The sequence below is a fragment of the Coptis chinensis genome, chromosome 8 (genome assembly GCF_015680905.1).
Source record: "Coptis chinensis isolate HL-2020 chromosome 8, ASM1568090v1, whole genome shotgun sequence".
In the NCBI taxonomy this organism is placed as follows: domain Eukaryota; kingdom Viridiplantae; phylum Streptophyta; class Magnoliopsida; order Ranunculales; family Ranunculaceae; genus Coptis; species Coptis chinensis.
The window spans coordinates 3,646,727-3,662,489 of NC_141463.1; the positions used below are offsets into that span (position 1 = coordinate 3,646,727).

At 38.2% G+C, this 15,763-nt stretch overlaps 1 protein-coding gene and 1 long non-coding RNA gene across 2 annotated transcripts; both read left to right on the forward strand.

Annotated features, from left to right (window-relative positions):
* Positions 1-1,388: 1,388 nt before the first annotated feature.
* LOC147479382 (uncharacterized) lies at positions 1,389-2,608 on the forward strand. Its single transcript, XR_015205289.1, has 4 exons — positions 1,389-1,454; positions 1,543-1,609; positions 1,709-1,775; positions 1,879-2,608. It is a non-coding gene; the product is annotated as an uncharacterized LOC147479382 (long non-coding RNA).
* A 1,389-nt stretch (positions 2,609-3,997) lies between these two features.
* LOC147479383 (uncharacterized) lies at positions 3,998-6,178 on the forward strand. Its single transcript, XM_086581126.1, is given in 3 exon segments — positions 3,998-4,083; positions 4,177-4,865; positions 4,867-6,178. Coding segments are annotated over 2 exon segments (1,962 nt in total). The 5' UTR covers positions 3,998-4,083; positions 4,177-4,180; the 3' UTR covers positions 6,144-6,178.
* The last annotated feature ends 9,585 nt before the right edge of the window (positions 6,179-15,763 follow it).

Sequence of the window (15,763 nt, forward strand, 5' to 3'; positions counted from 1 at the left end):
TTATTGATTATTGAAACTTGTTCTCAGTATGAGGGTGCTATGGGATATCTGTTTATTTTCTTCTACTGAATATAAGTTTATTCTGTATGAGAAATAAGGATTGTGTGTATACACACCAAGAGTATGTTATAAATCCTTTTTAGCCTTTTTTCTAGGACTTAGATTTGGTTATTATCTAACTTGACTGACCTCATTTGATTTTACTTTTGAATAAATGAAAAATCTAAGTTTGTAACTTTCCGTTGTCTATACGAATATAGTATATATCCTAAATGAATTATTGAAATCCACTAATACCTGGATGTAAGCATTTAACTACGATTCTGGAGTCTTACATGTTTAGAGTAGATTCAAACCTAAGCAACCTGTATGCCGTCTACCACTAAGCTAAGGAAGATTTTCCCGAGATTGCAAATAGTAGTACTTGTGCATTCATCCAGAAGAAAAGAGTGAGGAATTTTTTCAGAGACTACTAACAGTATGAGTAATGGTTCACAGCTTGGTTGTGTGGCTCTATTCACATTGCACACTAGACCAAGACTGCCCAGCCCCAGTCCTGCATTGAGTCCTTTCCTTTCTACAGTTTCAGAAAGAACTTGATTTGCACCAGAATCAACAAGAAATTCAAAAATTAGATAATTGGCCTAAGGGGATAAAAGCTCATTTGTACCAGGATAAGCTGGAAATGAGAACACTGATGGATATCTAAAGGGAAATGAGATTGAGGTGTAATGATCCCGTTGATTGATATCTGTATGTTGATTCTATGTATCATCTCTAAACCATCACGCTTTGAAGAGCTTACAGTCGATTACTAAGAAATAATAATAGCCTAATAGCCATTTTAGAATGAGATTATAAACGCTCTTACAATCTAAAAGGTAAACTAGTAGTACTTATTCTGTTTTACCATACTAGGAAAGAAGTGAATCATATGGAAGGGACTCGGTTACTTAATTTTCGATGAGTGAAAATATATGAGGCACGTGAAGTTGAATGTTCCACTGGACATCTAATTATTTTCGTTTAAAGAACAGATTAAGAAGACTGTATCACTTGCTAAATCCACTGAAGTAACTATATAGCGGGGTGAGATAGGGAGTAATTTGCATGTCTTTTTCCAAGTATCCTGTTCACACACAATTTCTATCCATTGGTAGCGTTAATTTTTTATCAGTTTTGTTTTCAGAAAAATATATCTAATGGGTGAAAGCTGCACATGGCCAAAGATCCTTGACATGTTTTTGTGAAATAGTTTAAAATTATGTGCATGTTGCTATGTCTTGTCTTCCGGCTACCTGATACACTTTATTACCAGAGTATGCCTGACCAAATATGTAATATTAGTATTATTACAGATGAAGAGTATCTAAGTGCTTAAGCCTTCATCAATCCCAAAGCATACAAAGCTTATGTCCACTTGTTTACTTTGCCATCAATTTCTTCTTCCAAAGGTTTATTTCAGTTACTCTAGTTTCAGTTTGCAATATGGCTTGGTTGGTTTTTCATATCTTTACATGCTATGTCTTGACTGATGAGCAGGGGAGAACCAGAAAGAAATATTAGAGCTAGTTTAACTCTCGTCCCTGAGCAGTCCTGTCAAGTTCAGGTAGTTTCTTCTTTGTTTTCTTTATTTATCTTGGATCTAAATATTGCTGCCGTGTTTCATCTATTTAAAGTAGACTCTGATTAGTAAAATTTATATCAGATGTTGAGTTTAATACTATTGTTTCAAGGGAAAATTAACTGCTCCAGAAAGAAACCTGCATGCTAAGGTATTTCCCTGATTTCTTTTTTGTATATTACTCCTTATCATTTTTTACTACGCTTATCAAGATTACAATACTCAAAATTTAGGATTGGTATTCTTGATGGCAGGTAGGGTTTGACGAGGAAGGAGAATTCATTGATGTCAAACGATACACGGCGCTGATTTCTTCATACACAAACACCGTCTTCTCATTTCATCACTTCATTTCCATGCTCCGTTACCCTAAACTCCCCAACGAGCGTACCTTTGCATCTCTCTTCAAAACCTGCGCATCTCTTTCTTCGCTACCTTTTGGTCTTCAACTTCATTCCTTTTCTCTTAAACTTTGTCTCTCTCACTTACCATTCACTGGTTCTGCTTTGGTTCATTTTTATTCAAAATGCCGTCTCCCCAATGATGCTGTCAAGGCATTTCATGAAATTCCTGACAGAGATGAAGTTAGTTTTTCTGCTATAATTGTTGGTCTTGCACAAAATTCTCAGCCAATCCATGCGTTATCCCTTTTTGCTGATATGGTGTCTAGTAATGTTGGATCTACTATGTATAGTGTGTCAGGTGCGCTTCGTGCTGCTGCTCACCTAATGCATTGCCCCCAAGGTCAAGGAACTAAATTTCTCACTTGCTGTTGTGGGTTCATACTTCATACACTTGTTTCAACCAAAGTAATCTGTTGTACGGGTTCATACTTCATACACTTGTTTCAACCAAAGTAATCTGTTGTACTTCGCTGCTGCTTTGTACATGCTATAAACAACAGTGGTACTGTACTCGACTCCTGCTTTGTACATTACGAATGGTGCTATTTCAAAGCACTTCAAATGCAAAATGTTTTTGGTTTATGAAGTGTTCTTGATGGATTTGTTGCATAAATGCTTATCTAGATATCAGATATTTAGATGCCTGACATAAGATTGTTTTGTTGTTTTCATTGCTTTCATGATTTAACTACAATGTTTTTCATTTCTCTTGGTTGATTTGTTCTCTATTGACTTTCACCCTTTTTAGGTTTGACCTTGTATCTTAGTTGTGAATAATGAGTTGTTTATTTAAATGGCATCTGCGGTTACTTGATTAAATGTGCTGTTAGTGCTGAGTATTGCGTTAGATTGGTTTTTAAATTGGTTTATAATCCCTTTCAATTGGTCTACTCATTGAAAGAATCCCTGTTTTCCAAATCGTTGAATTGTTTCATCCATTAATAATGTTTTTATTGGTCTCAGTATTTCTAAAGTATCCATGTGAGGTTTTCTTTTAAGTAGTTAGTTCAATCCTTCATTCCCCTCTCAGTGATTGGTTGTACATTAGAATCGGCCTTCATATTATTAATGCCTTGTGAGGTTTTCTTCTAGGTAATTGGTTCTATCCTTCATCATTGGTCATTTGGCTGTACATTAGAATTCTCACCAATGAATCCCCTCAATATTCTGTGCTGTATTATTTCATTTTAGATGTATCTCTCATGTGACTTTGGGGACTTGTCAGCTTGTCAGAACTTGAGTTTGATTGAAGAAATGCATCGCCTGCTGGTAAAGTTTATAGGTTTTTTCCATTAATAAGTGCTCTTTTCAGTTTATATGAACTTGTATAAGACTTACTTGGGACACTTGCTCCCCTTTTTTTATGGAATTTCCTGTCGCTGGGAAGTTCAAAATGCATCTTTTGTCGAAGTTACTATCTTTCTTTTCAGTGTTTCTACAGGTTATTGAGGACTTAGTAGCAAGCAATGACAGGTTGACACTTGACAGCCCCGCCCAAACCCAAATTGACATCAATGAACTGGCACCACATAAGAACAACTTTTCCCGCTTTACACATGCAATATAACATCAACTTCAGCCTTGATTCCGTTCTTTCCCATCAGATCAAGCAGTTGTTTTGCTGCTTAAGCAAAAAGGCTGTTTACTGGATAATCTTTGGAAGCTCTTCTGCACAACTGAACTTGAATCAAAACGGTTATAGGTGGCAGTGGTTGGAGGAGTAATCATATATTTAAACACTTTGATCTTCTGCCATTGCATTTTACGTAGTCCTATGGAGAAGTCAGAAGTACCGTTTAACCCACGCTCAAAATTGGGTTCCTTACAAAATGCCAGCGATAAATCACGACATCTAGGTGTCGATATGTCGTAACAATATCAGCTTTTCCATCAAAACGTGTCGTCTGGTTAAGTTGCACGGAAGCAACTCTCTCCACTGTCCCCGCACTTGAGAAGCAAAAGCTCATTTTTTAATTCCTCCCAACTCTCTCTCAAGTAAACTTCCTCACCATGCAGCAGAACATAATGCACTAGAGAAGTTCCAAAAAGACCCAAGTAAGTTCTCTTTGTTGACAATTTTTGTGTATGGAACAATGGGCACTGTTTTATTTTTCATTTATTTAACTAGGATATCTTTTTTTCTTTCAGAAAAATGGAAGCAGCACTAAAAGAAAAGAGGTTGGCAGAAACACTAGTGAAAATAAAAGACTACAATGGAGCTAGAACAAAATTACTAAAAGCCCAAAAACTATTTCCAAAACTCGATTATATTACTGACATGATCAAAGTTTGTAACATATTATGTGCTGCTAATGTTCATGGTTGTTTTAAGGATTGGTACTGCATTCTTGAGATAAGTGTTGATGCTGATGGGTCTCGAATTCGGTCCAAGTATGAAATGTTAGTTAAGTCTTTGGAACGGATAAGGAATGTGTTTCCGGGTACTGATTCTGCACTCACTGTTGTTAAAAACGCGTTTGATGTGCTTTGTGATAAGAAAAAACGACTTATATTTGACTCTGAGAGAGAGCGTGCTTGCAACCCTTTGTGTATTGTGGAAGGTTTTATGCGGAATGCTGTAGCTGAAAGGGAAGTGGGTTTGGAGAGAGTGGAGAGGAAGAAAAGGGATATCGTTCATGAACTGAATCGGGTAAGTTGTGGTAAGAAATCTGATTCTAACCATTATGACTTTGGTAATAATAGAAAGGCTGAGTTGTTTGCCGTAGGACAGATTTGGGCTGCTTATGATGAGGAAAGAATGCCTAGATGCTATGCTCGAATTGATAAAGTTGGACATTCGCCTTTTAGATTGGGTGTTACATGGTTGAAACCCCCCCCCCCCCCCCGGTACAGACAATGAGAAAAGATGGTCTGAAGCGGGATTGCCAGTTGTTTGTGGGGCTTTTGATCTGAAAAGAAGTAATACCGTGGTGTGCCAACCGACTGTGTTTTCACATTTGGTTTCTCGGGTTCAACGCTTAAATTTTGAGCAAGTTGAAATTTGCCCAAAAAAGGGAGAAGTTTGGGCACTTTTTAAAGATTGGAGACCATTTGATTGGTGTTCTAATCCCCAAAAAAGGGAAGGATGTGGACATGTGATGGTAGAAATCCTTGTGGGTTACTCAAAGGAGGCAGACATCACTGTTGCACCTTTGGCAAAGGTAGCCGGATTTAGAAGTGTTTTTAAAAGGTCCGTGGATGTAGATGGTGGTTCTACTTTTACTATTCCTGCAATTTACTTGCTGAGATTTTCTCATAGCGTGCCAGCGTTTAGATTCAAGGATGGAGAGATAGCCGGAGTTTCAAACGGGATGTTGGAACTGGACCCGTTGGCTGTGCCTAATGATTTGGTTGAAAGTATGGCTAAACCATCGGGGAAAACAAATTCCAGCTACTCTTCTAGTTTTAGTGACCATCCTGGTCCAGTTTCTTCTTCCATCATTTTGGATCCAGAGAACACATCAATGGAGGGTAAATGGTGCAGAAAAGATTTTACCTCAGGTCAGGTATGGGCTGTATATGATGGTTCAGATTCCATGCCTCGGCGTTATGTTCTTGTAAACAGTGTAATTTCTGCGGTTGGAGCTTCTGTGACGTTTTTGGAGCCTCATCCAGTGCTCTATGATGAGATACATTGGGTAGAAGAGAATCTACCCTTTGTCTGTGGATTATTCAAAACTGGGAAAACCACAGTTAACTTGGGAATGTCACAATTCTCGCATTTAGTTGAGTATGAATGGAGCAAAACGGATTCTTTCTACAAAATTTACCCAAAGAAAGGTGACGTTTGGGCCATGTATAAGAACTGGAAACACATATGGAAGAGTTGTGATTATAATTGTCATCAGTGCCAGGTTGTTGAAGTCCTTTCAGATATTTCTGAAGGCACTGAAATGAAGATAACCAGTCTGGGTGAGGTGGACTGTTGTAACACTTTCTTTCAGAGGCAATATTGTGATGGTTTTGAGTTGATTCGCACCATTCCGAAGAGGGAGATGCTTAGTTTCTCACACCAGATACCATGTTTTAATGTGCCAGGTATCGAAAGCTATGGTATCCCTGAAGGCTCTTTGCACTTAGAACCTGATGCATTACCTCCCAGACTTGCTGTTTAGCTCGTGCAAGAAAGTCTTCAGGTGCATATTGGTCTTGTTTTTATATCAAATGTGAATGTACTCCTATACTTTAAATATAACTCATGCAAACTCTTTTGACATAAACGTGTATGCGTGAACTATAACTTTTATAGTGTTTTTATTCCTTTTCGTTGATACATACTGTTTGTAAGTAGAAATAATTTATACAGTTGAATGACAAAATGATATTGCATTGCCAAACCATTAGTTCTGATACGAGAAACACAACTACAATGATGATGCTTTTAGCACCACTTCTTTGTTACGTTTCCGTTCCATTCATAAGTTCTAGTATTGATTAATGATTAGTACATATTTGAAATGTCTTATGTATATAAAGCACTCATTCGGGATCCTCCAATCTTAGAATATTCAAAAGAAATTGCTTATGAGGAATAGGAGGGGGATGCCACGAGTTGATGGATTGGAAGGAGACAAGGCGAGGTAGGGTGACGAACAAAGCAGGAGGCTTGTCAATAGTGCTTCAATGGTCGTTGGTGGTCCAGGCTTCGTGGAATGTGTTGGGGTTCTATGAGTTTTTCTTTTTTGCTTTTTCGGCTTTCATATTTTTTCCCCTGTTTTTTTATTGTGTAAGGAATTGTTCTAGTAGGGTATTGGGTGTATGGGGGTCTTGGGTATCAAGTCCTGGTGGGTATCAGCTGCTGGCTAATTTTAGGTGTTGATGTAATTTCTTAACTATATCAATATTGAATTTTACGGGGAAAAAAAAAAATTGGTTTGCTTTTCTGATTGAAAGTTACATTGGAGATAGTAATAAAATAGTAATAGCGCTGCTAGTGCCTAGGTCTTAAGTGCTTAAGCCATTATGTTTTGGTAAATTCAGTTTTGGCTGCTCATCATCAATCAAGAGTGCCCCTTCCATATGGTAGGAAACTCCAAATTGAGTTTTACCTGATTTAAAACAGTCCCATGGATGATGAGAAGAGATGGTGTGAGGCAGGTTTTCGGGTTGCTTGTGGCTTATTTGAGCTGAATCAAAAGATGAATGAAGAGAAATACGCAGAACAAATGTACTTTTATAGACATGTTTTTGGGTTCAGGATGTAAGCGTAACAGACAACACTTTGAGATTTACCCGAAGGAAGATGGTGTGAGGCAGGTTTTCGGGTTGCTTGTGGCTTATTTGAGCTGAATCAAAAGATGAATGAAGAGAAATCATAGAACAAATGTACTTTTATAGACATGTTTTTTGGGTTCAGGATGTAAAAGTAACAGACAACACTTTGAGATTTACCCGAAGGAAGGGAAGTTTGGGCAGTGTTGGGGATTGGAAGTTAGTTAAGTGGTTGTCAATAGAGTTTGTTAAACTGTAATCGATTTTGAAATGTTTTGGCTATCTCATTCAGTGAAGTACTGGAGTAGCTAGAATCAGTTCTTATACTGGATTAGTCCCAAGAAAGGAAATTTGAGCTATATACACAAATTGAAATAAGAACTGGAAGCAGTTGACTATAACAACGACCAATATCTGGTTTTTGAGATCCTCGAAGAGTTCTCTGAAGCAAGTAAGATGTGAGTTGCCTGATTGGTTGAGGTTAGGTTGTATGACCTTCCAAAGACATTATTGACATGGCGGCTTTGAGTTGCCAGTGCAGATCTAAAAGTAGAGAGTCAAGCACTGTATTTCATTGTGGTTGTTAGTTTGTTCTAAAGCCTCTCTACTTTACTGTTCCAAAATAAGCGCATTCCAGAATTTACTGTTCCAGGAATCAAGTGCTACTGCATTCCAGATAGCTCGATCGCTGGAAGCTTTTGCATCGCCAAGGTCAAGGAACTTATTTTCTTTCTTTCTTTCTTGCTGCCAAGGATTTCAATTATGATTGGGTGTAAGACCTTACACTTATTATGATCACAGTAATTTGCTGTACTTCTCTGCTGCTGTTTTGTTAGTGACAAACTAACAACCATGATGTGGTACAGTGCTTGGCTCGTCCCTTTGTACTTACTTGAAGAGTTCTATTGCAATGCACTTCAAAGTAAAGACATTCTTGGTCTACCGAGTTCTATCGGTGGATTTGTTGCATAAATGCTTATTTAGATATCAGATATTTGTACTATCGAGGAAAAAAAGATATCAGATATTTGTATCTATCTCATAGGGATTTTATGTCAGTTTTCATTGCTTTCATGATTTAAGTACATTTTTCCTTTTTGTTTTGGTTGATCTGTCCCTAATCGACTTTTATCCTTTTTACTGTTTTTATGTTCAACCTTGTAGTTTAATTGTTTGAGAAATGAATAAGTCTTGAAAATGCATCTGTGCACTTTATTAGTTATGTCGGTAGTACTGATTGTATTTAGTTTCCTTTAGCTAGGTTCTTAAATTGGGAAATGATAGCCACACTCATTTGGTCGGGTAGTCAGTGAATGCTTTTTCTTTTGGACTTCGATATCTACTTTTTTCATGCATGTCCTATGTGTAATAACATGGCATAGTTGTTTGAGAGTGCATTGTTGGTGACTTGGTGCCTATAATTTTCGTTCCAGTAGTGATGCTCAATTCAATTAGTATTCATACTTCTGTGCACATTTGTCTTGATCTGTTATCTTCCTTGTGAGGTTTTCTTGTAAGTACTTGATTCAATCCTTTACCCACCCCACCATATGTATGTATATATATTTATACATACACTGTACATCTGTAGAAATAAGTTCTTTCATTTGTGTATGCGACTGTTATTGGTTGTACTGGCGTTAGCATTCTTGTTGAAGTATTTTCGGTTGTTTTGTTTAACAGCTGTCCCACACGGCCACACCTCTCTCTCTCAAATTTTCTTTTGTATTACCTATTTGTTAAAAGAAGTTCTGTGACTTTGTGGACTTGTCAGACGTCAGCACTTAATTTTGTATCAGGGATTGCCTGCCTGCCTGTTAGTATCTAGGTTTTTCCATTAGTAGGAGCCTCTTTTAGCCTTCCAAATATTTTAAAATGACTGGTTCCATACATGAGTAGGAGCTTCCATTGTTGAATTCAACAGTGTAATGAATTTCATATGCAACAAATTCATGAATTATGAATTACTGGGTTATAGTGCTAATATATATGATTGGGAGTCTGGGATATTAACATATTTTTAGTTAATAGAAATTACTTTTATGTTGTTTAATAAAAGTAGCATTAGATGTCATATAGGGTGTTCTTGTTGCAATATTTATTTGTCAGAAAACCTAAGATTTTCACACATCAGTGATTTTTGAATTTTGTGAGTGCCTTCAGTTCAAGGAGATATACATGGCAAACAGGATGAGGGAGAAGTTAACTCTGCAGTTGACTCGCTGGAGTCCGCCATGGATGCCGGGGAACCCAAGTATTGACAAATGTGAGGACCTTAGTAGCTTGTAGTTTAGATTCGATGATACAACTAGGTGCCTACTAGTAGGGATGTCACATAGGGTTCTCAAACGCGTAGTTCTATACTTTTTATACCTTCTTAATTTTACCTTTTCCATACGTTTAGCATCACCTCCAATATGATCGCAACACCATTTGTTCCCCACGCTAGGTGCTACGGTTACTGTCTTTTAGCTACATCAATCATCATCAAGCCCCATTAATTGGCATCGACTGCATGTAGAATCATTTTAATGCGCGTGGAGAAAGTTCGTGTTCCTCCATCCCCATCAAGTGGAGCAAATTCATGACAAAAAATCAACGAGCCATCAATGAAGTCGACATGAAATTCATCGAAAAATACACATAGCATCAGAACCATCTTCACATAAACTGGTCGATCTCCGGACTACCGATGTCGTAACCTACAACAGTTCAGTGAATGAATGTGAATATAATGCACAAGCGAACATGTTTATTTGAAAACTATTTTGCCGTTTTATAAATAAAAACATGTTTTAGTCCCACATCGTATTTTTATACAGTGTTTATTACGTATTTATTAAGTTTGATAGTAGAAACAGATGCTGAGGACTCGGGTCACTCGAGTGGAAACCCCACTCCCCGACGAGGCATCCTACCACCTACGGCCCCACTTCCTGCTGAGGACTTGACCGGGGAAACACGACCCCTCACTGAGGCTGAACCCCCCCTGTCATCGAGGCACTTCCACCCCCTTCTCGGTGAAGGGGCTCCGCCCAATTTTTTTCACTTTTTTGGCCGACGCAGCTTATTTATTGAATATTTCCTTTCTTGGGGTCCCATTCTTGAAGGGACCATATCATGAGGAAATATTGAGAAAAGTGGTACACATATAAGTATGTCATGAAGTTAGCATAGTTTAAGAACATCTTTAGGAGTGATATCAATCTAATATCAAACACCAAATTTTCAAGAATTTGGTGTTTTTTCAACTTCAGGAGAGTGAGAACATCTTTAGCAGAGCAACAAAAAAAACACCAAAATTTTGAACCGAAAAAACACCAAACCAAAAAAACATCAAGCAACTTTAGAACAACATCAAAAACACCAAAGACTACGCTGTTTTGCCAAAACCGCCGCCCAATAGCCCACGCGGTTTTGCTAAAACCGCTACCGCTAAAGCCCAACTAACAAAGCCCAAGCCCACGCGGTTTTAGCCAAAAACCGCTGTGTTCGAACACCGCTGCTACTTATATAAACATCTCCAAAGCCGCCATGTTCACCACTTTCACCTCTTCTCACAATTATAAAACCCTCTCCTTAGTTTAAAAAAACAAAAAGCTACCTAAACTCTTAAAATTTGATATGAATCCTTTTGAACCTTCGACCGTGATGATTGGCGATACATAAACGACATTGGCGATGAGGGAGAAGAACCCGAGGAAGTAGAATCACGGTGGGAGAAGAACCCGGATGTTGGCCCGACCGATAGACATCCCTATGTCTTCGGAGTATCGATGAACGACTTCGATTGGCAATTTGCACCGAGAAGCACTTGATATGGAAGTTGTGTATTCTACACGCGATACAAAACACGCGGTCGAGTCGCGAGTGGCTAATACTCGTGTAATTAATTAGTTTTGATTAAATATTTTGAATATTAATTGGTTGAGTTTGACCAATTAATTATTTATCTTATAATGATTATTTTTTTTATAATATCGCATGTTGTTGACTCTTGAAGTTAGATCGGCTTTTACTTGGTGTTAGAGAGTGGTGGAAGGTTATTAGGAGTTTGGATGAGTTTGTACATATTAGAGATAGTATTTTGTATACACCTTTGGGTATTTTGATTGATACCTGATTATGAGAAGGTGATTAGGCAAGAGTCATAGCTTTAGTAGAAAGATGGTGGAGTAGAACTCATACATTTCATTTTCCTTGTCTTGAGTTAGGGTTCACACCACTAGACTTCACTATGATTTCTCGGTTGAAAGTATCGGTATAGGCCAACCGATACCTTTTCATACAAATTATGAGAATATGGATAATATGCTTATACGAGTTTTCCTCGTTTGGGTGCGGATGCTTATGATTCTTCCGGGATTGCTTATCTCATATTAAGATCGCATATATGGAACCCCTCTTGCATCCCGATACACGAGCAAAGTTAGCTTTGACCTGCTCTACCGGCAGTGAGGTGGTGCCGATCGAAGATGTTAGGGCATTTTTGATGTTTTTATCGCATGTTTTGTTTCCCAATGGTCATTCTACTACATACGACCGATATTATACTTATGTATCCGATTTGCATACTATGAGAGATTATAACCCGGGTAGCTCAAGATATGCCACATTGATATCGGGCGCTAGATAAAGATTCACGTACATTTGGAAGTAGAAGTCCTCGATTGCGGGATTCACGGACTTTTAGATATTTGGTTTTATGAAGACTTCGATGTCTTTGTCCTAACATAGACATGATTGTTGATACTCAGCCTCTAGATTTGCTAGTTGGTCGGGGCCTCACTTGACTCGTAAATGTAGGGCGATTAGAATAATATATATATGGCTCGTGCTCGATTGATATTAGATCATTGTCATCTATCGAGTGGAGACCTTGGCGCTTGTCTACTACCTTTGATGATCCAAATTATGTACAAAGATGCTTGTGTTTGTCACGCCACAGAGTTATGTTTGCCGTGACGGATCAGTATGGTTTGGTATCAGGGCTACGATGTTGGAGGCAGACGACCGGATCGCTATGGAGTTCCATGTGCCCCATGCCGATGTTAGTTGTAACGCCCATATTTAAAATAATGATTTATTTATTTATTAATTTAATTATTTATTTAATATTTGATTGGTTTGATTTGGGATACGTGAGCCCCGATTTTCCGGCCCGAAGTTCGTGTTGGGCTTGGGTTTCAAACCCAAGTATATAATCACATTGTTATAGAGAATAGGATTTTGGGAGAATAAAAAAATAATAAAAATGGAGGCAGAGATAGAAGCTGGATTTTCTATAGCGTTGGAACGCGACGATTCGGACTAGGAGGATTTGTGGAGCTTGGGATTAAGGTGAGTAGTTATTTTTACTATTTCACTAAATCTACAGTTTTACGTGTATCGATACGGACATTTTCTCTGTCCAAGGTTTATGTCTGTTATTACTACTAAATTTCTGTTTTTATTTGGCGCCAGGTATTTGGTAAATTCGGTTGGAGTGTTAAACTATGGAATACTTAATAGAACCGCTGAAGCTTTGGAGTTTCGCTAATGGCGGCGAGCCAAAACAACAATGCCTGTGATACGATTTGGACTGTTTGTATACGATTGGAAACTGTTAGATATTAAATCTTGTTGGTTGATTAAGGGTTGGACGTCGGGATGGAATTTGGGTGGATCGTTGAAGCTATGAACAAAGCGTCATGGAGAGCCAAAATCCATGAAATCTTACTGCCCTTATATTATGTTGTTTTGTTTTGTTGTGTTATTGTTGTTATGTTTTGGTTGAGGTCGGGAGTTTAGAGAATAGACGTCGGGATTGAGGAGTGGGGTTGTTCTAGTTAGGCTGAAGCTCTGTAAAAAACGTTAATGGCGGTCAGAGAATCGCCAGTAAAAGTATGGGAACTGGGATTGTTGTGTTTTTTGATTGGTTGTTGATGTATGATTGAAATAGCTAGTGTATTGTGCGTGGGTCATTAATGGGGATGACAAAGCCTCGGAGAGAGCCGTTAATGGCGGGCGTAATATTTTTAGATCTAGTTTGATGGAGAATCGGGATTGAAGGATTTGGGGATTTTGTTTTATTAAAGTTGTGGGGTTTTTCACCCACACAATTTTTGATGGGTTTGTTTGGGGTGGTGTGTGAAGGTGTGGTGGTCGGTTTGGTGCTGGTGGTGGAGGAGGAAGCTTGAAGAAGATGAATTGTTGAACGGCCGGGCTTGGGCTCGGGCAAGAAGTTCAGTTTTGGGCCCGGTTTGTTTTAGTTGTTTGGGCGGATTGATATTAGTTAGTGGTTTGGGCCATTTTCTATTTGTTTAGTTTGGGCCCTGTTTAATTTAAAGTTTTTGGCGGGTTTAGGTTTAATTTTTTGGTAGAACCACTTAACCGCTTTTGGGCGTTTAATATTGTTTGGGGCACCCATAGACTTAATAGAGATCCAAATGGGTCTTTCAACATTTATACTTTTTGGGTTCTAAGGTTTGGGGCAGCGGTTAGGTCAACCATTACCTTAGTCATGATCCCACGAAAGCCATGCACCTTGACCTTAGCCATGAACCATGTAGCTATGACCACGCGACCTGTTGAACATATAAACAACGGTTTTGACTTCCCACCCATGATCGCTTGACTTTGACCATTGACCGCTGGACGTGGAATGTTGACTTTTTTTCGCTTTTTCTCATATTTAAGAATATGGACAAATATAGTAATAAAATATTGTCGAAAAATTATATAACGTTGTTTGTTATTATTATCTAATTAAGATTTGACGTGAGTAGTGTGTAAAAAGCATATATATATTGGGCTTTGATTGTGGACTGTGGATTTTAATTGTGCTACATTTTATGTTGTAAATTGTATGGACAAATCAAATGCTAAAATGTTTGTGGAAGCTTGTATAAATTTGGTGGTCATTATCTAATTAAGATTTGACGTTGATATTGTGACATTATATAATATATTGGGATATGTATATTAAATGCAATAGTTTTGGAGAAATAAATGTATCAACACTCCATTATTTTATCCGTGAGATGCTAGTAGAGTATTTGTGGATATTTCTCAGGGATTGTGGCGTTAGTGCAATAGTATATTGGCACGCGAGAATGAAAATGGTTATGAGATATATTGAGATATTTCTAAATATTGTGGTTTAGTCAATAAGGTAATTGACCTGCCTCACGGGATATAGTGGAATGATTCGAGATATAAACGCGTTTGACAATTGAATAAATTACGTAACGAAAATCCTAGAACCTAGCTACCACAACTCATGTGATTTGCCCCGCGTGGGGCGTGCAATTTGATTGGCCCTTTTCGGACGTTTCAAGAATCTGAATGGCCTTCGGGCGAAGTAATGTGATTGGCTCTTACGGCGTTTGAAAAAAGCTTAATGGCCTTTTTCGGCGTAGCGAATAGTGGCTTGATTATTCCGTTAAGAAAATAGAACAAAGACGCCAAGTGATATTTTATGCCGAATAGTGGCGATTTACATAATGGCTTCCGTGTGAGGGTTACGGTGTCTGCGTATCCCGGCCGTGGATAGTTACGCACGAGTGGTTCATTATGTAAAGAGGCATGTGGATGTACATGTTCGCATTAGGAAGCGATTGTGGTAGCCAGGGAAACTAGGTAAGACATAGATACGACGTGATTTTAGGGACACGCAAAGAAAGCCTTAAATAATATAATTATGGTAATATGTTGGTTATTTGTTTAGTTAGAACCTAAGGCGCCTCGATGGAGGAACTACATGCCTTATTTATTATGCGTATAGTTTGTTGTGTGGTTAGTGGGAAGTTAAGGCGCCTCAGTGGAGGAACTACCTGCCTTAGTTATTGAACTTAAAGATGTTGGGATTAATTAGTCGCGGAAAGTTAAAAAGGCTCCGTGGAGGAACTAAGCTGGCGTATTGATTGTGTATATATTTGGTATAAGTATATGTTGTATTTTAGAGCTACTCACACCAACATTTTATAATCTCGACCCGATTTGCATGTTTGCTTATCGGTGTGTTCGATAAATGAACATAATTGATAAGTCTTGATTGATTTAGTGTTGAAGAAAGATTGGTTCTTTGCTTGTGGTTTTGCGTTAAGCGTTAAATCTCGGGATATGTTTTGTTTTCCTTTGAGGTGATATAGATTTTGGTTGAGATAAGGTTATTTGCATTTTCATTTGTTAATTTTGTAATGAAGAAAATTTTGTTAATTTGAAATTTTTATTGGTTTTAAATTATCCGCATATTTAAACCATTTTATGGGTTTTGGGAGTTGAGAGTCATCACACCTCGGATATCGAAGAGTCGAACAAATAATGTTTTTCCTGATGCAGCCGAAATTCGGGTGTGACATTAATGATGCAAAGTCGGGGGTAGAGAATTCAAGTTCATGAAGTTCATGCCGTTGGTGGTCCTTGGCGATCGTCTTCTTTTGTTGTTGAAAGCGATCGGCGATCGATATTATAGATGGTGGAACCGTGTCTCCATGGGTCCGTTGTTGCCTCCTATTGGTCGGGCTAGCAACTTCGAGTTTGT